The 24,100-nt window shown below is 55.1% G+C and overlaps 1 protein-coding gene across 1 annotated transcript in view; it reads right to left on the bottom strand.

Annotated features, from left to right (window-relative positions):
• The window catches only part of selenoj (selenoprotein J), a 148,646-nt gene that overhangs the window by 39,448 nt on the left and 85,098 nt on the right, over nt 1-24,100 (bottom strand). The window contains 2 exon segments of the mRNA XM_072477554.1: nt 7,577-7,706; nt 13,120-13,310. Coding sequence (XP_072333655.1) covers nt 7,577-7,706; nt 13,120-13,310 — 321 coding nt within the window.

Raw genomic sequence — 24,100 nt, 5'->3', positions numbered from 1 at the left:
ATCCCTCAATCCCACCTACCCACCTTCTCCCCGCATCCCTCAATCCCACCTCCCCACCTTCTCCCTGTATCCCTCAATCCCACCTCCCCACCTTCTCCCTGTATCCCTCAATCCCACCTACCCACCTTCTCCCCGCATCCCTCAATCCCACCTACCCACCTTCTCCCCGCATCACTCAATCCCACCTCCCCACCTTCTCCCCGCATCACTCAATCCCACCTACCCACCTTCTCCCCGCATCCCTCAATCCCACCTCCCCACCTTCTCCCTGTATCCCTCAATCCCACCTACTCCCCGCATCACTCAATCCCACCTCCCCACCTTCTCCCCGCATCACTCAATCCCACCTGCCCACCTTCTCCCTGTATCACTCAATCCCACCTACCCACCTTCTCCCCGCATCCCTCAATCCCACCTACCCACCCTCTCCCTGCATCCCTCAATCCCACCTACCCACCTTTTCCCTATATCCCTCAATCCCACCTACCCACCTTCTCCCCGCATCACTCAATCCCACCTCCCCACCTTCTCCCCGCATCACTCAATCCCACCTACCCACCTTCTCCCCGCATCCCTCAATCCCACCGACCCACCTTTTCCCTATATCCCTCAATCGCACCTACCCACCTTCTCCCTGTATCCCTCAATCCCACCTACCCACCTACTCCCCGCATCCCTCAATCCCACCTACCCACCTTTTCCCTATATCCCTCAATCCCACCTATCGACCTTTTCCTCAGATCCCTCAATCCAACCTTCCCACCTATCCTCATAAATCTCAATCTCCCCTTTCCACCTTCTCCTAATATCCCACGTGGGTTTCCTCCGGGTGCTCCGGTTTCCTCCCACAGTCTAAAGATGTGCAGATAGGTGGATTGGCCTTGATAAATTGCCCCTAGTGTCCAAAAGATTAGGTGGAGTTACTGGGATGGGATGGGGACATGGGCCTAGGTAGAGTGCTCTTTCCAAGGGTCAGTGCAGATTCCATGGCCCAAATGTGTACTGTAGGGATTCTCTGAACTCCCAGCTACTCGCGTTCCCTCCTTATCCCTCAATAATCCCCACCTACCCACCTTTTCCTCATATTCCTCAATTTCACCCTGTCACCTTCACCCTCTCTCCCTCAATCCCACCTACTCACTTTCTCCCTATATCCCTAATCCAACCTGTCCGCTGACTGGAGATTGGAAACATGGGGCGTCATTCTCCGACCCCCCGCCGGGTCGGAGAATGGCCGTTGGCCGCCGTGAATCCCGCCCCCGCCCCCGCCGAAGTCTCCGAAGGGAGAAAAGTCGGCGGGGCGTTAATGGCGCCGCTGCCGCGGAGAATGTCACGGGCCTGCGCAAGGCAGCCGATTTTCGGCCTGCCGATATTCTCCCTTCCGGATGGGCCGAAGTCCCGTCGACGTGATGACCGTTCACGTCGACGTCAATCAAACCTCCTTTTCATCGGCGTGACCCGGTGCTCCAGGCTCACGCCGACCAGCGAGGAGGTGAGTGACGGCCTGGGGGGTTGGCTCTGGGCAGGAAATGGCGTGGCCGCAGACTGATTGCCTGAGAAGAGGTGTGTCTCGGCTTGTGTGTGTGTGCGGCGGGGGGGGGGGGGGGGTGGTTAGAGTAGGCTGGGCTCCGGGGGAGTGCCGGGAGGGGGTCCGTGCCGGGGTGGAGGTTGTGGAGGGGGTCCGTGCCGGGGTGGAGGTTGGGGGTTGTGGAGGGGGTCCGTGCCGGGGTGGAGGTTGGGGGGGGGGGTCCGTGCCGGGGTGGAGGTTGGGGGTTGTGGAGGGGGTCCGTGCCGGGGTGGAGGTTGGGGGGGGGGGTCCGTGCTGGGGTGGAGGTTGGGGGTTGGGGAGGGGGTCCGTGCCGGGGTGGAGGTTGGGGGGGGGGGTCCGTGCCGGGGTGGAGGTTGGGGGTTGTGGAGGGGGTCCGTGCCGGGGTGGAGGTTGGGGGGGGGGGTCCGTGCTGGGGTGGAGGTTGGGGGTTGGGGAGGGGGTCCGTGCCGGGGTGGAGGTTGGGGGGGGGTCCGTGCTGGGGTGGAGGTTGGGGCGGGGGGGGGTCCGTGCCGGGGTGGGTGATGGGAGGGCAAATGAGTTGGTCCACCTGGCCAGGTGCCAGCCTCCAACAGTTGGACCCATGCGGTCCATGCCACCTGGCTGGGGGGAGGAGGGGATATGGGCAATGATGACATGTCGTCGTTCCCCTCCCCCCCACCAGGTCGTCATGTTTTCAGATCATCCAGCGATGTTGGCCGCCGTGGTGGCAGCCGCTCATGTCTATGTTGCCCTGGATGAGGAGGAGGAGGAGGAGGAGGAGGAGGAGGAGCGTGCCAGAGAGGCGGCGCAGGCTGCCGCAGAGGGGCAGGCGGCAGCCGCCCAGGCTGGAGGGACACCTGACCGACAGGACGAGGAGGGGGAGGAGGACGTCGCGGCCCCACGGCAACGGAGGCACCCGAGGGCGCCCCGTGTGTACCGGCCCCGGCAGTCATACCAGGACCTCACGGACCGGGAATGCAGGAGGAGACTCCGGATGAGCCGGGAAACCGTGGCACACATCTGCCACCTGCTGGCACACCTGTCACCGCGTGGCACTGGCGGGGGACACCCTCTCCCCGTGTCCGTCAAGGTTACGGTGGCCCTGAACTTTTATGCAACGGGGTCATTCCAGGCACCGAGTGGGGACCTGTCCGGCATATCGCAGACATCGGTGCATCGGTGCATCCGGGCAGTGACAGATGCCCTTTATGCCATGGCGCACCGCTACATCCGCTTCCCCGTGGACCGGGCCAGCCAAGATGCCCGGGCCGTGGGCTTCTCTGCCATTGCCGGGTTCCCCATGGTCCAGGGCGCGATCGATGGGATGCACGTCGCCGTGCGGCCACCTGCAGATAACAGGGCCGTGTTCACTAATAGGAAGGGGACCTATTCGATGAACGTACAGGTGGTCTGCGACCACCGCATGATGATCCTGCACGTCTGCGCCCGTTACCCAGGCAGTGTACACGACTCATTCGTGTTGTCGCGGTCATCCATCCCCGGCATGTACGAGGGACGCCATCCCCGGCTGAGGGGCTGGTTGCTGGGCGACAGGGGCTACCCATTGCGATCGTGGCTGATGACGCCTATACGGAGGCCACGCAATGAGGCGGAGAACCGCTACAATGATGCCCATGTAGCGACAAGGGGAGTGATCGAGAGGTGCTTTGGCGTGCTGAAGATGCGTTTCAGGTGCCTGGACCTCTCTGGGGGCGCCCTCCAGTATCGGTCAGATAGGGTCGGCCGCATCATTGTGGTGTGCTGCGTCCTGCACAACATAGCCCAGCAGAGGGGCGATGTGCCGCAGGCAGAGGAGGGCGGAGTGGAGGAGCAGCAGGAAGAGGCCCAGTCCTCCCCAGATGAGGGGGATGGGGGCAATGGTCAGGGCAGACGGGGTAGACACAGACGGGTGGCTGTCCACCGTTACCGGCTGGCCCAGCGGGCACGGGACAGACTGATAGACGCCCGCTTCACTGACTAGATGGGCGTGGGAATCGGGTAGTATGGCCACAGACCGCACACCATGACAACAGCCGACCACCCACACCCCCCACCCATCCATCCACCCAGCACCATCACCCCCCTCCCCAACCCCACACACCCCACCCGCATGCACACCACCCCCCCACTCCCAATTGCCGATCCACCGGCGGCACAACGGGCCGGGCTCACCCAGTTGCGGGTGGACGCGTGTCTATCGCAGGCCATGGAGAATGATGACAGCCCGCCTCCGATGAGCTCCTGGCTCTACATCGTTGGACTATGTCTGACCCATGGCCACAGTACCACCATCCACCCGGACCATCCCTGCATGCGGCTGTGATACTGCAGCGCACGGTCCCGTCCTCTGCCCGGGGGATGTTGATGGCGGCCCAGGGGGAAGGGGGCAGACTCACCTGGGGCTGAGGTAAGACCACCCCTCACACACACACTTGCGCTCAACGTACATGACACCCCCGCACACTTTGGACAGAGCATAAAGGCAGCTTCGGTAGGTGTAACATTGACTTTAATAACCAAAGGAGTTCATGCACGTGCCCTAGCGCCTAAAACTCATCTGTGCCCTGCACCCGTGCCAACTTACTCAGTGTCTAATTGTTTGGCCTTACGGGCCCTTTGACTACGTCTACGTGGTTCCCCAGACGGTACAGCAGAACTGGAGGTGGACTCCTGTGATTCCTGCCCTCTGACACTGGATCCCTTTGGCGGCCGTTTCCTGGGGCGTCCTGGCCTAGATGGGCCAGGCTGCGGCCCGGGCGACTGGGATGGCGAGCTGCCAGCCTGTCCTGCCCGTTGCCCACCCGATGCACCTGGGACGGAAGGGGGGGAGTCCGAGGTGTCGCGGTGTACCGGGACCTCCCCTACAGAGGGAGCCGGGATGGACCACACCACCTCCTCCTCCCTCGGGGTGCCCGATGGCCCCCAGGCCTCTACATGGGTGGGGGATGCGAACGGACTGGCCATCCGACGCGCCCCCGACATCTGGCGCTGCCAGTCCTGGAGGCCCGTGCTGGTATCGACAGGGGTCTGCAGGTTTGCAGCCATGGAGCCCAGGGGGTTGTCGAACCCTGTCTGCGACAGTGCGACGCCAGCTCGCACATGGCCACTGGCGCCGATGCCCTCAGCGATGGCCTGCTGAGACTGGGCCATGGCCTGCAGAGACTGGGCCATGGCCTGCAGAGACTGGGCTATGGCCTGCTGAGACTGGGCCATGGCCTGCTGAGACTGGGCTATGGCGTTGAGCGCCTCTGCCATCTGGCGCTGGCACTGGCTCATGGCCTCCTGTGAGAGGGCAGCCATTTCCTGGGCCACAGACGCCGCCTGCACGGAAGGCCCCAGGCCTCGCAAACCGTTCCCCATGTCTGACACCGTCGCACCCATTGCCTCCACCGCGGACGCCACCCGTGCGGTGTCAGCCTGGGTGGCACGCATGACCGGGACCACTCCCAGCTCCTGGACGCGGGTGGACTCCTCCACCTGCGACCGCAGCCGCCGCAAGCCACCCGTCACCCTATTCGCTCGTCTCCGTGTCGGTGGTTGCATCGGATCTATGTGTGGGTGTGGTAACTGCAGGAACCCGGGATCCATCTGGGCGGCAGATGTTCGCTTGGCCTGGGCTGCCCTCCGACCGCCCGGTCCCTCTGCTGCTCCTACCTCCACCTGCTGTACCGGGACGGCTGTGTTGTGCGCACCAGTGAGTGTACCAGACGCCTCATCACTAAAGTGCCCAACCGTGGTGAGTGTTTCTGCGATGGTGGAGGGTGTTGGTGACAGCAGTGGCGTTGTGTCGTGCTCTTCGTCCCACTCTGAGTCCATGGCACTTTGGGGTGGGGGTTCGTCTCCACCCATCCACTCTGAGTCACTGTCCGGTATTTCGTCTTCCCGGGTAGGGGTGTCCTGGGTAGTGCTGTCCCGGGTAGTGCTGTCCCGGGTAGGGGTGTCCTGGGTAGTGGTGTCCCGGGTAGGGGTGTCCTGGATAGTGGTGTCCTGGGTAGTGGTGTCCTGGCTCGGATGTGACGGGGGCCTGTGGCTGCCCCCCTCATCGCTGGGTGGTCGCTCCCGCACGTGACGGGGGTGTCGTCTCCCTGTTGCTCCAGGTCTCTCCGTCTCCCGTGGTCTCCGAGGGGCATCCTGCGGGCGTCGCATGCTGGAGGGTTCGGGTCTCTCCGTCTCCCGTGGTCTCCGAGGGGCATCCTGCGGGCGTCGCATGCTGGAGGGTTCGGGTCTCTCCGTCTCCCGTGGTCTCCGAGGGGCATCCTGCGGGCGTCGCATGCTGGAGGGTTCGGGTCTCTCCGTCTCCCGTGGTCTCCGAGGGGCATCCTGCGGGCGGTCTGCATCTGCGGGGATGGGTGCCTGGACGTTTGGTCCTGCGATACACAATGAAGCATGCATGGTTAGACATCAGGCAGTGATCAGGTGATACGGGAGAGGGGGATATAGGGGAGGGGGGATATGGGGACGGGCTGTTGGTGGCTCACTTGCTCGTGGGGCCCCGACCTCTGCATCAGCAACCTCCCGGTCGTCAGGTCCGCCAGCCAGTTCCAGGGCCCTTTCCTCGTGTACGGTCAGTGGCCTCTCATCAGCGGGCCCTCCTCCAGTCCTCACATGCTCCCTATTGTTGTGTGCGCGCTTCTCCTGGGGGGGGGGGGGGGGGGGGTGGTGGCAGGGGTAAAAGGCAACAGTGTTAGGCAGGTATATGAATGCACGCCATCGGTTGCGCGTGCATTGCAGAGGTTAAGGTTAGGGCTGGATTCACTTGGGGATATGGGGGATATGGGGGAGGGGGGATATGGGGGAGGGGGGATATGGGGGATATGGGGGAGGGGGGATATGGGGGATATGGGGGAGGGGGGATATGGGGGATATGGGGGAGGGGGGATATGGGGGAGGGGGGAATATGGGGGATATGTGGGAGGGGGGATATGGGGGAGGGGGGATATGGGGGAGGGGGGATATGGGGGATATGGGGGAGGGGGGATATGGGGGATATGTGGGAGGGGGGATATGGGGGAGGGGGGATATGGGGGATATGGGGGAGGGGGGATATGGGGGAGGGGGGATATGGGGGAGGGGGGAATATGGGGGATATGGGGGAGGGGGGATATGGGGGAGGGGGGGATATGGGGGAGGGGGGATATGGGGGATATGGGGGAGGGGGGATATGGGGGAGGGTGGATATGTGGGAGGGGGGGATATGGGGGAGGGGGGATATGGGGGAGGGGGGATATGGGGATATGGGGGAGGGGGGAATATGGGGGATATGGGGGAGGGGGGGATATGGGGGAGGGGGGAATATGGGGGATATGGGGGAGGGGGGATATGGGGGATATGGGGGAGGGGGGGATTTGGGGGAGAGGGGATATGGGGGATATGGGGGACGCTCACCCTGCCTGCTCTGACGAGGTCGTTCACCTTCTTGTGGCACTGGGTGCCTGTCCGTGGTGTCAGGGCCACAGCGGTGACGGCCTCTGCCACCTCCCTCCACAGACGCCGGCTGTGGCGTGGGGCAACTCTGCGGCCGTGCCCGGGATACAGGGCGTCCCTCCTCTGCTCCACCGCATCCAGGAGCGCCTCCACATCGCGTGACTCGAACCTCGGGGCTGAGCGACGGCCAGCCATCAAGTCGGGTGTTGCGGTCGGCTGTTCCGGTCGGGTGGGGGGGGAGCTGCGCGGCCTTATGAGCCGTCACGCCGTGCAGCGCGTATGACGCTGCACGGCGTGAACCACTGCGCAAGCGCGGATCCCGTTACGTCGCTGCTAGCCCATTTCGGGCCGCAGACTATCGGCCCATTTTTATGACGTGACGCAAGTGGGATTTGCGCCGTTTTTTGCGCCGATCGGCGGAGTTTCCGCCGATAACGGAGAATTTCGCCCATGATCTCTGGTGTTGGGGACGGGGCAAATTTACCGTGCCCAAGATAATTGGAGAATTACAATCTGAGAGTTCCTTTAACTGGGAGAAGCGGACCAGTGGAGACACTGAGCACTTAGTTTGATGCAAGAAACATGACCAACATAACACAAGGAATGTCCAGAGCGGACTCCTACCTGCGATGCTACATTTCACGGACAGATAGTCATCCTGTGTGATTCGTACCATCTCCTCCACATACTGTGGGAGTTTGGGGTCTCCAGCGTAGAGAGAGACAATTGGTGCAATCTTGGCAACACCGTCCATCTGTCAAATCAGAAGATCATCAATTCAGTGCAGCTGCTTGTTAATAAATTAATGACCTGGAGATGGGGGCGGCGCCGGGCACGGTGGTTAGCGCTGCTGCCCCACAGCATCAGGGGCACGGGTTTGATTCAGACCTCGAGTAACTGTCTGTGCGGCATCTGCATGTTCTCCGTGTCTGCGTGGGTTTCCTCCGGGTGCTCCAGTTTCTTCCCACAGTCCAAAGATGTGCAGGTTATATGGATTGGCCGTGATAAATTACCCCTAGGTGGGGTTACGGGAATAGAATGGGGGATTGGGCCCAGGCAGGGTGCTCTTTCAGAGGGTCGGTACAGACTTGATGGGCTGAATGGCCTCCTTCTGCACCGTAGGGATTGTATAATCTTCTATGGATTCTATGAGTACAGGACATAATATCAAAATTTACAGATGGCGCAAAGTTAAGAAATGGGACGAGGACAGTAACAAACGTCAGAAGAATATAGACAGGCTGGTGGGACATGGCAGATGAAGTGTGACGTGATCTATGTGATCAATTAAAAGGTGCAGTGTGAAATGAAAATGAAATGAAATGAAAATCGCTTATTGTCACGAGTAGGCTTCAAATGAAGTTACTGTGAAAAGCCCCTAGTCGCCACATTCCGGCGCCTGTTCAGGGAGGCTGGTGCGGGAATTGAACCGTGCTGCTGGCCTGCCTTGGTCTGCTTTAAAAGCCAGCGATTTAGCCCAGTGTGCTAAACCAACCCCAGTCCCAGTGTAAAATCAATTATATAATTCTAAAGGTGGTGTAAGATCAGAGAGAGAGCTAGGGTGAATGCACACAAATCTTTGAAGGAGGCAGAAGTTAAAAGGCTGTTTGAAAACATGGCTTTATTAACAGAGGAATAGAGTACAAAATGTTCAGCTGAACCTTTATTAAACACTTGGGTTCCAGCGAGTGTATTGTGTCCAGTTCAGGGTATCACACTTTAGGAAGGATAATTAGACCTCCGAGAGGGTGCAGTGATTTATGAGTGGTACTAAGCTTCCTTCTTGAACCTCTGCAGTCCCGCGCGGTGTAGGTACACCCACTGTGCTGTTAGGGAGGGAGTTCCAGGATGTTGCCGCAGCGACAGTGAAGGAGCAGCCAATATATTTCCCAGTCAGGGTGGTGAGTTACTTGGAGGGGAACCTCCAGGTGGTGGGGTTCCCAGGTATCTGCTGCTCTTGTCTTTATAGATGGTCGTGGTCGTGGGTTTGGAGGGTGCTGTCTGAGGAACCTTGGTGAGTAACTTCAATGCATTTGTAGATGGTACACACGGCTGCCACTGGTCATCAGGTGGAATAAATGAATGTTTACGGTGGTGGACACGGTGCCAATAAAACGGCTGCTTTGTCCTGGATGGTGCTGTGCTTCTTGAGTGTTGGAGCTGCTCTCACCCAGGCAAGTGCAGATTATTCCGTCACATTCTGACTTTGCCTTGTAGACAGTGGGCAGTATTTGGGGGGTCAGGAGATGAGTTACTTGAGGGTTCCTGGCCCCTGACCTGCAGCCACAATAATTATGTGGCAGATCAGTTTCTGATCAACTGTGACTTCCAACATGTTGATCATGGGGACTTGGCAATGCATTGAATATCAAGCCAATGAAGATGATTGGATTCTCTCTTGTTCGAGATGGTCATTGTCTGACACAAAAGTAACTTGCCTCTTGTCAGCCGAACCCTGATAATGTCCAGCATCTGTCAGATTCCTGGTCTTTGACCTGTCCTGGTAGCCACAGTATTAATATGACTAAAGGGATGATCCTTTAAAACAGAGACGAGGAATTTCTTCAGCCAGAGGGCGGTGAATCTGTGGAACTCTTTGCCGCAGAAGGCTGTGGAGGCCAAATCACTGAGTGTCTTTAAGACAGAGATAGATAGGTTCTTGATCAATAAGGGGATCGGGGTTATGGAGCGAAGGCAGGAGAATGGGGATGAGAAAGATATCAGCCATCAGCTTGATAGCACTGTTGATGACTCCTCCCATCAGTTTCCTGATGATGGAGAGTAGACTGATAGGGGGGTAATTGGCTGGGTTGGATTTGTCCTGTTTCTTGTGTACAGGACATACCTGGGCAATTTTCCACATTGCCGGGTAGATGCCAGTGTTGTAGCTGCACTGGAACAGCTTGGCTAGGGATGCGGCAACTTCTGGAGCACAAGTCTTCAGTACTGTTGCTGGGATATTGTCAGGGCCCAGAGCCTTTGCAGTATCCAGTGCCTACATTCTTCATTTTTATGTCATCATTGGCTACAGGAATAGTGCCAGAGGACTGGAGGACAGCAAATGTGGTCCCTTTGTTCAAAAAGGGGAGCAGAGACAACCCCGGCAACTATAGACCGGTGAGCCTCACGTCTGTAGTGGGTAAAGTCTTGGAGGGGATTATAAGAGACAAGATTTATAATCATCTAGATAGGAATAATATGATCAGGGATAGTCAGCATGGCTTTGTGAAGGGTAGGTCATGCCTCACAAACCTTATTGAGTTCTTTGAGAAGGTGACTGAACAGGTAGATGAGGGTAGAGCAGTTGATGTGGTGTATATGGATTTCAGCAAAGCATTTGATAAGGTTCCCCACGGTAGGCTATTGCAGAAAATACGGAGGCTGGGGATTGAGGGTGATTTAGAGATGTGGACCAGAAATTGGCTAGCTGAAAGACAGAGGGTGGTGGTTGATGGGAAATGTTCAGAATGGAGTACAGTCACAAGTGGAGTACCACAAGGATCTGTTCTGGGGCCGTTGCTGTTTGTCATTTTTATCAATGACCTAGAGGAAGGCGCAGAAGGGTGGGTGAGTAAATTTGCAGATGATACTAAAGTCGGTGGTGTTGTCGATAGTGTGGAAGGATGTAGCAGGTTACAGAGGGATATAGATAAGCTGCAGAGCTGGGCTGAGAGGTGGCAAATGGAGTTTAATGTAGAGAAGTGTGAGGTGATTCACTTTGGAAGGAATAACAGGAATGCGGAATATTTGGCTAATGGTAAAGTTCTTGAAAGTGTGGATGAGCAGAGGGATCTAGGTGTCCATGTACATAGATCCCTGAAAGTTGCCACCCAGGTTGATAGGGTTGTGAAGAAGGCCTATGGAGTGTTGGCCTTTATTGGTAGAGGGATTGAGTTCCGGGGTCGGGAGGTCATGTTGCAGCTGTACAGAACTCTGGTACGGCCGCATTTGGAGTATTGCGTACAGTTCTGGTCACCGCATTATAGGAAGGATGTGGAGGCTTTGGAGCGGGTGCAGAGGAGATTTACTAGGATGTTGCCTGGTATGGAGGGAAAATCTTATGAGGAAAGGCTGATGGACTTGAGGTTGTTTTCGTTGGAGAGAAGAAGGTTAAGAGGAGACTTAATAGAGGCATACAAAATGATCAGGGGGTTGGATAGGGTGGACAGTGAGAGCCTTCTCCCGCGGATGGAAATGGCTGGCACGAGGGGACATAACTTTAAACTGAGGGGTAATAGATATAGGACAGAGGTCTGAGGTAGGTTCTTTACGCAAAGAGAGGTGAGGCCGTGGAATGCCCTACCTGCTACAGTAGTGAACTCGCCAACATTGAGGGCATTTAAAAGTTTATTGGATAAACATATGGATGATAATGGCATAGTGTAGGTTAGATGGCTTTTGTTTCGGTGCAACATCGTGGGCCGAAGGGCCTGTACTGCGCTGTATCGTTCTATGTTCTATGTTCATATCACATGGAGTGAATGCAGTTGGCTGAAGACTGACATTGTTGGGGACCTGAGATGGACCATCCTGGTGTTGCTCCTGGCACGCTCTCCTGCACTCTTCATTGAACCAGGGTTGACCCCCTGGCTGGGTGGTAATGGGGGAGTGGGGGATAGGCCGGGCCAGGAGGTTACAGATTGTGGTTGATACAATCCTGCTGCTGCTGATGGCCCCCAGCCTCATGGCTGCCCGTCTGGAGTTGCTCGATCTGTTCAAAGTCTATTCCATTTAGCACGGTGGTAGTGCCACACAACACGATGAAAAACGAAATGAAATGAAAATCGCTTATTGTCACGAGTAGGCTTCAATGAAGTTACTGTGAAAAGCCCCTAGTCGCCACATTCCGGCGCCTGTTCGGGGAGGCTGGTACGGGAATTGAACCGTGCTGCTGGCCTGCCTTGGTCTGCTTTAAAAGCCAGCGATTTAGCCCAGTGTGCTAAACCAGCCCCAATGGTGGATTATCCTCAATGAAAATGTGACTTTGTCTCCACAAGGACTGTGGGGTGGTCACTGTACCGATACTGTCAGGGACAGATACATCTGCAGCAGGCCCATTGGTGAGGATGAGGTCAAGTATGGTTCTCTTTCTTGTTGGTTCCCTCACTACCTGCTGCAGTCCCAGTCACAGCAGCACAGTGGTTAGCACGGTTGCTTCACAGCGCCAGGGTCTCAAGTTTGATTCCCGCTTGGGTCACTGTCTGTGCGGAGTCTGCACATTCTCCCCGTGTCTGCGTGGGTTTCCTCCGGGTGCTCCGGTTTCCTCCCACAAGTCCCGAAAGGCGTGGTGTTAGGTGAATTGGACATTGTGAATTCTCCCTCTGTGACCCGAACAGGCGCCGGAATGTGGCGACTAGGAGATTTTCACAGTAACTTCATTGCAGTGTTAATGTAAGCCTACTTGTGACAATAATAAAGATTATGATTACTGATGTGGAAATGCCGGCGTTGGACTGGGGTGAGCACAGTAAGAAGTCTTACAACACCAGGTTAAAGTCCAACAGATTTGTTTCCAATCACTAGGTTTTGGAGCGCTGCTCCTTCCTCAGGAAAATCTCAGGTGAATTATTATTACGAGCAGCTCTGACCTTTAGGATCCGGCCAGCTTGGTCTGTGGTGGTGTTAGAGTCACTCTTGATTATGGAGTCCCCCATTCAGAGCATATTCTGTGCCCTTGCCACCCTCAGTGCTTCCTCCAAGCGGTGTTTGACATGGAGAACTGATTCACCAGCTGAAGAGGGTGTGGTGGTGGGGGGTGACACAAAGTGATAATTAGGAGGCGGTTTCCTTGCTCCTGTTTGAACTGACGCAAGGAGACGTCACAAAATCCAGACCTCACTGAGTGGTGGAGCAGGCCCAAGGGGCCAAAGGGTCTAGTCCAGCTCCACATTTGTATGTCTGTCTGAGACATTCCCAGTTTTCCACCGATCAATCCAGTCTTTCACTGTCGCTGGTTCAAAATCCTGGAAATGCCTCCCTAACAGCACAGAGGGTGTACCTACACTACATGGACTGCAGCGGTTCAGGAAGGCAACTCACCCCCACCCTCTCAATGCCAATGAGGGATTGGCAATAACCTGTCCTGTGAAAGAATACATTTTTAAAAACTGGAGTAAGAACTCGCCCAGTTTGAAGGGACTGGAGCTTTGACTTTTTCTGGGGTTTACCTGTGGATCTGGGGAGAGTCCCGTATTTTTCTTTGTTGCTTCATACGCAGTCAGGAACGCCTTAATCGAGGCATTTCTGTATCCTCCTGTCTGAACCTGATCTTGTGCTTTAGGTTTTCCCTTGAGGTCATAATCAGTATTTGGTCCAAAGGTTTTGTACAATTGTTTTCTGTACAATTGCACATCCAATCCTGCACAAAGAGACGTCACAATACAACTTAATTCCTCCAAATTTCTCCCCTCATCAGCCGACTCTCTTCCTGGGGCAAAGGGCCCATTGGCAATAGATAGTTTCCCGTGACCTTACCAACGTACAGCAAGAGGAGGAGGCCCCGTAGCCCCTTGGGCCTATTTCACCATTAGGTGAGATGCGGGGCCGGGTTTTGGGTTTTGGGATAGGGCTCCACTATCAGGGTCAAGCGGGTGTCTTGACCCAGCATTGAACAGGTGCCTGGCTGTAATTTTCCCTGAACTGGCCAGTTAGTGGCCAGGAGGTTGATTGCCATTCCGTTAAGGATTGATGGTGGGTGGCCTCTCGAAGCTGGAGGGCCAATAGGTGGTCTCGGAGTTTGAAAGGAACAGTAAGCTGAGAGAGAGACAGAGAGAGAGAGAGACAGAGAGAGAGAGACAGAGAGAAAGAGAGAGACAGAAAGAGAGAGACAGAGACAAAGAGAGTGTGTGAGAGACAGAGAGAGAGACAGAGAGAGAGAGACAGAGAGAGACAGAAAGAGAGAGACAGAGATACAGAGAGAGAGAGACAGTGAGAGAGAGCGTGAATGTGAGAAAGAGAGAGACAGAGAGAGAGACAGAGACAGAGAGAGAGAGACAGGGAGAGAGAGACACAGAGAGAAAGAGTGAGAGAGAGCGTGACTGTGAGAGAGAGACAGAGGGAGACAGAGACAGAGAGAGAGACAGAGAGAGAGAGAGAGAGACAGAGAGAGAGAGGGAGACAGAGACAGAGAGAGAGACAGAGACAGAGAGAGAGAGACAGAGAGAGAGAGAGACATAGATGTGGTGATGTGCATCAATGTAAATACATGTAGGCTAGCTAGACACTAGAGAGAGCACAAGAGACATCACACACACACTCAACCAATAGATCAGTTAGATAGGATGCGATCAATGGATGAATACGATACACACGGAGGTGACATGACCACAGGGGGGCATTACACCAACCCATATATAAAGGACACCACACACATGATCCGTCTCTTTCCAGTGGAGACAGTCAGTGAGTAGAGACACAGGGTTGATTCAATATTACTCCCACCACGTGGATTGCAGCAACTGGTTAGTCAGTCTGGGTAGCTATAGTAGGATTAGCAGTAGTGTCGAACCTGAGTAATAGAAGTGTAAATAGTTTAATAAACGTGTTGAAGTTATCTCCACGTCTGAACCTTCGTTTGGCAAGTGCACCACAAGGAAGCCGCTTATGTTACACCTAGAACAGAACAAATCATGGTACCAGCAGTGAACTGTTTCAATCCAGATAGCCATACCTCAGCATACCATGACAACCAGCAACAATACCCAGGCAAGATGTTCGAGATCTGGGATCCACAGCAGCTCCAGTGCCACGGAGATCTCCGCGGAAACTGGCGGGCATTCCGGCAAATGTTTGAAATCTTCCTGGTAGCAGCCGAACTAGAAGACCTGGCCGATGCTTAAAAGACAGAGCTTCTCCTCACCATCGCCGGTGCCAGAGCAGAAGAAATCTTTTAAAAATTCAAGTTCTCCAAAGGGCAAAACAGGAGCGATTTCCAGGCAGTCCTGGACAAATTCGGAAAATACTGTGAGGAAAACACACTCCAACCAGCAAGAAAAGGTAAGAGAAGCGCCAGTACTCACCACGAGGCCGAGATCCCGGAGCAGAGAACAGTTTTGATCGGCGGCCATCTTTCTAAAGGGACTGCAGTTGCGAGACACCGCGCATGCGCAATCACGAAAACGGCCCCCGGCACAGGAACAGCGATTTGCGCATGTGCAAACGCTTCCTACGCAGTACGTCACATGCTTCATGACGTCAGAGGCCCCGGACCACGCCCATTTAAAGGGGAAACGTCCCAAATCAAAGAAAAAATATTTTAAAGCCGTAAAACAACCTTCTTTCACCTGGAATGACAGCACAATGCCTCAGATTGAACCAGGAAATGAAATTAACCTCCGAAGAACCCTGCAACAAGCAGTTACCTACGCCCAAACCGATGATTCCGACCTTGAATACTTCGATACCGACCTTTACATTTTCTCTGGACCTCGCGAGCCCAATGCCAGCTCCGACGCAAACAGTGATGATATGGTCCTAGAAGACTACGACTCGGACGAACCTTTCACCTTGGGAGGCTACCCCAGTACCAAATCCAAACCGCAACTGGACGTGTTGCACATTGGCGACCCCCGTATTGAATCCGACGCGGACACGGATTCGTTCTTCGGATTTGAGGATCTTCAGCCCAGCATCTACGGCATCCCGACTCGTGGGTGCAGGATGATGCTGCAGCCTGAAACCAAGAGACAGAGAGCGGTACACACCCACAGAGAGCGGCCTGCTGCCACACAGAGCGTGGTCCACACCCCGCTCAGGGTTCCCGACTCTACGAAAGAAGACACGCAAGACTCCACACCGCAGTCCTTGCACATACAAGTAGTGACTCCAGTGTCACAAGCCTCCGCAGCGAGCTCGTGGACAGCCTCCATGATAGAAGCAACGCAAGACTCCGACGCGCAGTCCTTGCAGGAACAAGACCATGAGGGTCTAGCAACCTCCTCTGACCAACTAGCGGCAGACGATGCAAGTCTGCCATGCTCACGTAAACAGCAAGAAGACTATGACAGTCTACCACACTCCAGTGCATGGCAGGACGACCATGATGGTCTATCATGCTACAGTGAAGAACGGGACTCCAAATCAGACAGCGAAGTGATTTGACCACTTCTTGGTTCCTGTGGCACAGGGACGTTGATGGCGTTCATAACCAAGAGAGACATTTGACCATGATGATTGATGGTTTTTGGGACTCACATCAGTGATTTGGACTTATTGTTTAATCACTGTTCCCATGACTTGTATATACCTTACCTTATCTACCTGTTCTTTGTTCAATTTTCTTAAAGTGTACAGAAAATATGAACATATAAAAAGGGGGGATGTGGTGATGTGCATCAATGTAAATACATGTAGGCTAGCTAGACACTAGAGGGAGCACAAGAGACATCACACACACACACTCAACCAATAGATCAGTTAGATAGGACACGACCAATAGACACTCACGATACACACGGAGGTGACACGACCACAGGGGGGCATTACACCAATGGACATTCACGATACACACAGAGGTGACACAACCACAGGGGGGCATTACACCAACCCATATATAAAGGACACCACACACATGATTTGCCTCTTTCCAGTGGAGACAGTCAGTGAGTACAGACACAGGGTTGATTCAATATCACTCCCACCACGTGGATTGCAGCAACTGGTTAGTCAGTTTGGGTAGCTATAGTAGGATTAGCAGTAGTGTCGAACCTGAGTAATAGAAGTGTAAATAGTTTAATAAATGTGTTGAGGTTATCTCCACGTCTGAACCTTCCTTTGTCAAGTGCACCACAAGGAAGCCGCTTATGTCACACCTACAACATAACAAATCAAGAGAGAGACACGGAGAGAGAGACAGAGAGAGAGAGAGACAGAGAGAGATAGAGAGAGAGATAGAGAGAGAGACAGGGAGAGAGACAGGGAGAGAGACAGGGCGAGAGAGACAGAGACAGAGAGAGAGAGAGAGGGAGACAGGGAGAGAGAGAGAGAGAGAGACAGGGAGAGAGAGAGAGACAGAGAGAGAGAGAGACAGAGAGAGACAGAGAGAGAGACAGAGAGAGAGACAGAGAGACAGAGAGAGAGACAGAGTGAGAGAGAGAGAGAGAGATAGAGAGACAGAGAGAGACAGAGAGAGAGAGAGAGAGACAGAGAGAGAGACAGAGAGAGAGACAGATAGAGAGAGAGAGAGAGACAGAGAGAGAGAGACAGAGAGAGAGACAGGGAGAGATAGACAGAGAGAGAAAGACAGAGAAAGAGAGAGAGAGAGAGACAGAAAGAGAGAGACAGAGAGAGAGAGTGAGACAGAGAGAGAGAGACAGGGAGAGAGTGAGACAGGGAGTGAGAGAGACAGGGAGAGAGAGGCAGAGAGAGAGAGAGACAGGGAGAGAGAGAGACAGGGAAAGATAGACAGAGAGAGAGAGACAGAGAAAGAGAGAGAGAGACAGACAGAAAGAGAGAGACAGGGAGAGAGTGAGACAGGGAGTGAGAGAGACAGGGAGAGAGAGACAGAGAGAGAGAGGCAGAGAGAGAGAGAGACAGGGAGAGAGAGAGACAGAGAGAGACAGAGAGAGAGAGACAGGGAGAGAGAGAGAGAGACAGGGAGAACGAGACAGAGAGAGAGAGAGACAGAGAGAGAGAGAGAGAGAGAGAGACAGGGAGTTGCCTTGAGGGATTGTGGAGAGGGAACCACGGCCATACCTGTGGCCAGGTGATCGGGCCTGGACAGCCTGCAGCTGGGGGGGTTCAGCTCCAGACAGCTGCTCTCGTCCCCAATTCCTCAGGAGCAAGAGAACAAGTCCATTTAATGACCTTAAATGGCTCTCTGCTATTGGCAGGCTGGGAGCCCTGACAACCCCCACCGCATCTCTGGGAAAATGGCTGACAGGGAAGGGGTGGGGTTGGTACAGGCAAACCTTTATGTCCACCCGCCTCTCACCTGTAATTGGGTGCCTAAGTCCTGCCTTATGTTTGATCCATATCTTAATCCTTTTACTGATGGGGTCTGGCCGTTGTGAGATGGGCCAGGGAATGGAACATCTGCAGGGCAAGATCACACATTTGTGGCGATCTGGGCACAATTGGTCAGTGTCTTTCAACATTAACAACATCAATAGCTTCTGGCTAAGGGAGTAACCCTAATGGGAGTGGAGTGCCATTAGGCAGCGAGTGTATCCCTCCGACAATCCCTGCACCTGGCTCGGCACAGAAATATAGGCTCCAGCCTCCACGTTCGAGAGGGAATACAAATGATTGGCAATTCTGTACCTCCTAAAACCATGCAGAACAATACAGCAAACAAAGGTAACCTTCCAGCTATTGGCCTTTTGTCAATATCTTTCTCAAAGTTTGTCCAACAAAAATCAATCAATCTCAAATTTTAGATGATTAATTCATAGAATGTCACAGAAGTTACAGTGCAGAAGGAGGCTATTCGACCTATCGAGTCTGCACCGGCCCTTCAGTCCACACTTCCACCCTATCCCCGTAACCCTCAAACCCACCTAATCTTTTAGACACTACGGACAATTTATCACGTCCAATCCACCTAACCCGCACATCTTTGGATTGTGGGAAGAAACCGGAGCACCCGGAGGAAACCCACGCAAACACGGGGAGAACGTGCAGACTCCACACAGACAGTGACCCAAGCTGGGAATTGAACCTGGGACCCTGGAGCTGTGAAGCAACAGTGCTAACCACTGTGCCACCGTGCCACTCTTAATTGAATACTGGCTACTTTTTGTTGGAGAGCTCCGCACATTCACCACACTTTGTTCGATGTGTGGTGTCTGCACATCCTCCCAGTGTCTGCGTGGGTTTCCTCCGGGTGCTCCGGTTTCCTCCCACAGTCCAAAGATGTGCAGGTTAGGTGGATTGGCCATGATAAATTGCCCTTAGTGTCCAAAATTGCCCTTAGTGTTGGTTGGGGTTACTGGGGATAGGGTGGAGGTGTTGACCTTGGGTAGGGTGCTCGTTCCAAGAGCCGGTGCAGACTCGATGGGCCGAATGGCCTCCTTCTGCACTGTGAATTCTATGATTTGTGTTTTCTAACCTCTCCTGAACACTGGCTCTGATTTTAAGTTTCATAGAATTTACAGCGCAGAAGGAGGCCATTCGGCCCATCCGGATTAAACTCCATCTCCCATCTCTCCGCCCAAGTCTCCAAACAATCTAAATCCTGCTGTATCCTCTGACAGTCCTCATCGCTATCCGCAATTCCACCAACCTTTGTGTCGTCTGCAAACTTACTAATCAGACCAGTTACATTTTCCTCCAAATCATTTATATATACTACAAACAGCAAAGGTCCCAGCACTGATCCCTGTGGAACACCACTGGTCACAGCCCTCCAATTAGAAAAGCATCCTTCCATTGCTACTCTCTGCCTTCTATGACCTAGCCAGTTCTGTATCCACCTTGCCAGCTCACCCCTGATCCCGTGTGACTTCACCTTTTGTACTAGTCTACCATGAGGGACCTTGTCAAAGGCCTTACTGAAGTCCATATAGACAACATCCACTGCCCTACCTGCATCAATCATCTTTGTGACCTCTTCGGAAAACTCTATCAAGTTAGTGAGACACGACCTCCCCTTCACAAAACCGTGCTGCCTCTCGCTAATACGTCCATTTGCTTCCAAATGGGAATAGATCCTGTCTCGAAGAATTCTCCCCAGTAATTTCCCTACCACCAACGTAAGGCTCACCGGCCTGTAGTTCCCTGGATTATCCTTGCTACCCTTCTTAAACAGAGGAACAACATTGGCTATTCTCCAGTCCTCCGGGACATCACCTGAAGACAGTGAGGATCCAAAGATTTCTGTCAATCACGTTTCAAGATCGGCACCACTATTTTGAAACGCCTGATGAGGCATGGAACTTTATACAGACTGAAAAGTTGGACTCAAATTGAGGGTTTGTCGTGGGGGGATGTTTACTGCGTTTACTGAGTTTGGGGAATGTTCTTTTTGTTTGAGTGCTGGGTGGGGATGGGTGAATGGATTTGATGTGGGGGCTCTGGGAGAGTGTGGGCGTCGGTGTTGGAGGGGCAGGGCCCCGCGGAGGAAGAGGGGGGGGTGGAGGCCCGGGGATGGGGAGTTGGGGTAAGGCCGCAAAAAGAAGCTGCGCCAGAGGGGGCGGGGCCGGCTCAGGAAAGCGCGGGTTTTTTCCCGCGTTAGGGAAGGATGGGAGCGGGGCCGGGGGGGAAGGGTGGTGGAGAGGAGCTTACGCTGGGGGATCGATGGAATGGCGAGAGAGGCTGGGGTCAGCAGGAGTCAGCTGACTTACAGGAGTGTCATGGGGGGAGAACTGGGTTATTGCTGCATTGGCCAAAGGGGAGCTGGAAGTAGGAGAGGTAGTCAGGGCGGGGGTAGTCGGGGCGGGGGTCCGCCGCCTGGGGGACGGGAGGGTGCGGGAGGCGCAGGCACGTGGTTGGCCTAGAAAAGGAGATGGCTAGTCGGCGGTGGGGGGGGGCGAGTAGCCCCCGATCCGGCTGATAATTTGGAATGTGAGGGGCCTGAATGGGCCGGTTAAGAGGGCCCGGGTGTTTGCGCACTTAAAGGGACTGAAGGCAGACGTGGTTATGCTCCAGGAGACACATCTGAAGGTGGCAGATCAGATCAGGCTGAGAAAGGGATGGGTAGGGTAGGTATTCTATTCAGGGCTGGATGCGAAGAACAGAGGGGTTGCAATACTGGTGGGGAAGCGGGTGTCGTTCGAGGCACTGAATATTGTAGTGGATAATGGAGGTCGATGTGTGATGGTGAGCGGTAGGTTGCAGGGGGTGCGGGTGGTATTGGTGAACGTATATGCCCCGAATTGGGATGATGCCGGATTTATGAAACGCATGCTGGGTCGGATTCCGGATCTGGAGGTAGGAAGCTTGATAATGGGGGGGGGATTTCAACACGGTGCTGGACCCAGCACTGGATCGCTCTAGGTCCAAGACGGGTAAGAGGCCGGCTGCAGCCAAGGTGCTCAGGGGGTTTATGGACCAGATAGGGGGAGTGGATCCATGGGGGTTTGCCAGGCCACTGGCCAGGGAATTTTCCTTCTTTTCCCACGTCCATAGAGCCTACTCCTGGATAGATTTTTTCATTTTGAGTAGGGCGCTAATCCCGAAAGTGGAGGGAACGGAATATTCGGCCATAGCCATCTCAGACCACGCCCCGCACTGGGTGGAGCTGGAGTTGGGGGAGGAGAGGGACCAGCGCCCGCTGTGGCGCCTTGATGTGGGACTGTTGGCGGATGGGGGGGGTGTGCGGGCGGGTGCGGGGGTGCATTGAAAGATATTTGGAGGCCAACGACAACGGGGAGGTGCAGGTGGGGGTAGTTTGGGAGGCGTTGAAGGCGGTGGTCGGGGGGGGAGCTAATCTCCATTAGGGCCCACAGAGAGAAGAGAGAGGGGAGGGAGAGGGAGAGGTTGGTGGGGGAGATTCTAAGGGTAGACAGGAGGTATGCAGAGGCCCCCGAGGAGGGACTACTTAGGGAGCGATGGAACCTCCAGACGGAATTCGACCTGTTGGCCACGGGGAAAGCAGAGGCACAGTGGAGGAAAGCGCAGGGGGCGACGTATGAGTATGGGGAGAAGGCGAGTCGGATGCTGGCACATCAGCTTCGTAAGAGGGAGGCAGTGAGGGAGATTGGTGGAGTTAAGGATAGAGGGGGGAATACGGTGCGGAGTGCGGTGAGAATAAACAAGGTATTTAGGGACTTCTATGGGGATCTGTACAGATCTGAGCCCCCAGTGGGGGAAGAGGGGATGTGACGATTCTTAGATCAGCTGAGGTTCCCGAGGGTGGAGGAGGAGCAGGTGGCTGGTTTGGGGGCGCCGATTGGGCTGGAGGAGCTGGTTAAAGGATTGGGGAGCATGCAGGCGGGGAAGGCCCCGGGGCCGGATGGGTTCACGGTTGAATTCTACAGGAAATACGTGGACCTGCTGGGCCTGTTGCTAGTGAGGACTTTTAATAAGGCGAGGGAGATGGGGACCTTGCCCCCGACAATGTCCAGGGCGCTGATTTCTTTGATCTTGAAGCGGGACAAGGATCCATTGCAATGTGGGTTGTATAGACCGATCTCGCTCCTCAATGTTGACGCTAAGTTGCTGGCGAAGGTGCTGGCTACGGGAATTGAGGACTGTGTCCTGGGGGTGATTCATGAGGACCAGACGGGATTTGTGAAGGGTAGGCAGCTAAATACAAATGTGCGGAGGCTCCTCAATGTGATTATGATGCCCTCGGTGGAGGGAGAAGCGGAGGTAGTGGCAGCTATGGATGCGGAGAAGGCCCTTGATCGGGTGGAGTGGGAGTATCTTTGGGAAGTGGTGCGGAGGTTTGGGTTCGGGGAGGGGTTCATCAGTTGGGTCAGACTGCTATATAGAGCCCCGATGGCAAGTGTGGCTACGAACCGGCGGAGGCTGGAGTACTTTCAGCTGTACCGGGGGACGAGGCAGGGGTGTTGTTTGCACTGGCAATTGAGCCGCTGGCCATGGCACTGAGGGAGTCCAGGAAATGGAGGGGACTGGTCCGGGGGGGGGGGGGGGGAGAACACCGGGTGTCGTTGTATGCCGACGACCTGTTGTTGTATGTTGCGGATCCAGTGGAGGGGATGGCGGAGGTCATGCGGATCCTTAGGGAGTTTGGGGACTTTTTTGGGTATAAACTCAACGTAGGGAAGAGTAAGCTCTTTGTGGTGCATTCAGGGGACCAGGGAAGGGGGATAGACGAGTTACCGCTGAAGAGGGCGGAAAGGAGCTTTCGGTACCGAGGGATCCAGGTGGCTGGGAGTTGGGGGGCCCTGCACAAGCTCAATTTGACGCGGTTGGTGGAGAAGATGGAGGAGGATTTTAAAAGATGGGATGTGCTGCCACTCTCGCTAGCGGGCAGGGTGCAGTCGGTCAAAATGACGGTCCTCCCGAGGTTTCTCTGTGTGTTCCAGTGCCTTCCCATCCTAATCCCCAAGGCCTTTTTCAAACGGGTAAGCAGGAGCATCATGGGATTTGTGTGGGCGAATAAGACCCCGAGGGTGAAGAGAGTGTTTCTGGAGCGTAGCAGGAACAGGGGGGGGCTGGCGCTGCCGAGCTTGTGTGGCGATTATTGGGCTGCCAATGTGGCGATGATCCGTAAGTGGGTAATGGAGGGAGAGGGGGCGGCGTGGAAGAGGTTGGAGATGGCGTCCTGTGTGGGCACGAGCCTGAGGGCGCTGGTGACGGCACCGCTGCCGCTATCGCCGACAAGGTACACCACGAGTACGGTGGTGGCGGCGACGCTGAAGATCTGGGGGCAGTGGAGACGGCACAGGGGCGAGGTGGGAGCCTCGGTTTGGTCCCCGATTCAGGAGAACCATCGGTTCGTCCCGGGAAGGATGGATGGGGGGGTTTCGGAGCTGGCATCGGGCAGGGGTTAGAAGAATGGGGACCTGTTCATCGCTGGGATGTTTGCGAGCCATGGGGCACTGGAGGAGAAGTTTGGGTTACCCCCGGGAAACGCTTTCAGGTACATGCAAGCGAGGGCGTTTGTGAGGCGGCAGGTGAGGGAATTCCCGCTGCTCCCGGCACAGGGGACTCAGGACAGGGTGATTTCGGGTGTATGGGTTGGAGAAGGCAGGGTTTTGGTGATCTACCAGGAGCTGAAAGAAGAGGAGGCGGCCTCGGTGGAGGAGTTAAAGGGCAAGTGGGAGGAGGAGCTGGGGGAGGAGATAGATGAGGGTCTGTTGGCTGATGCCCTGAGTAGGGTTAACTCTTCCTCCTCTTGCGCCAGGCTCAGCCTAATACAGTTCAAAGTTACTCACAGGGCGCATATGACAGGGGCGAGCTTGAGTAGGTTCTTTGGGGTGGAGGACAGATGTGGGAGGTGCTCAGGGAGCCCGGCGAATAACGTCCACATGTTCTGGTCGTGCCCGGCACTGGATGGGTTCTGGAGGGGTTTCGCGAGGACTATGTCCAAGGTGGTGAAAGTCCAGGTCAAGCCGAGTTGGGGGTTGGCACTATTTGGGGTATTGGACGAGCCGGGAGTGCAGGAGGTGAAAGAGGCCGGTATCCTGGCCTTTGCGTCCCTGGTAGCCCGGGGGAGGATTTTGCTATTATGGAAAGATGCGAAGCCCCCCAGTGTGGAAGCCTGGGTAAATGACATGGCAGGGTTCCTCAAGCTGGAGAGGA

This window comes from Scyliorhinus torazame, chromosome 15 (assembly GCF_047496885.1).
Source record: "Scyliorhinus torazame isolate Kashiwa2021f chromosome 15, sScyTor2.1, whole genome shotgun sequence".
In the NCBI taxonomy this organism is placed as follows: domain Eukaryota; kingdom Metazoa; phylum Chordata; class Chondrichthyes; order Carcharhiniformes; family Scyliorhinidae; genus Scyliorhinus; species Scyliorhinus torazame.
The sequence above is the reverse complement of the archived record's forward strand: the minus strand, read 5'-3'. Positions and strand labels throughout refer to the sequence as shown.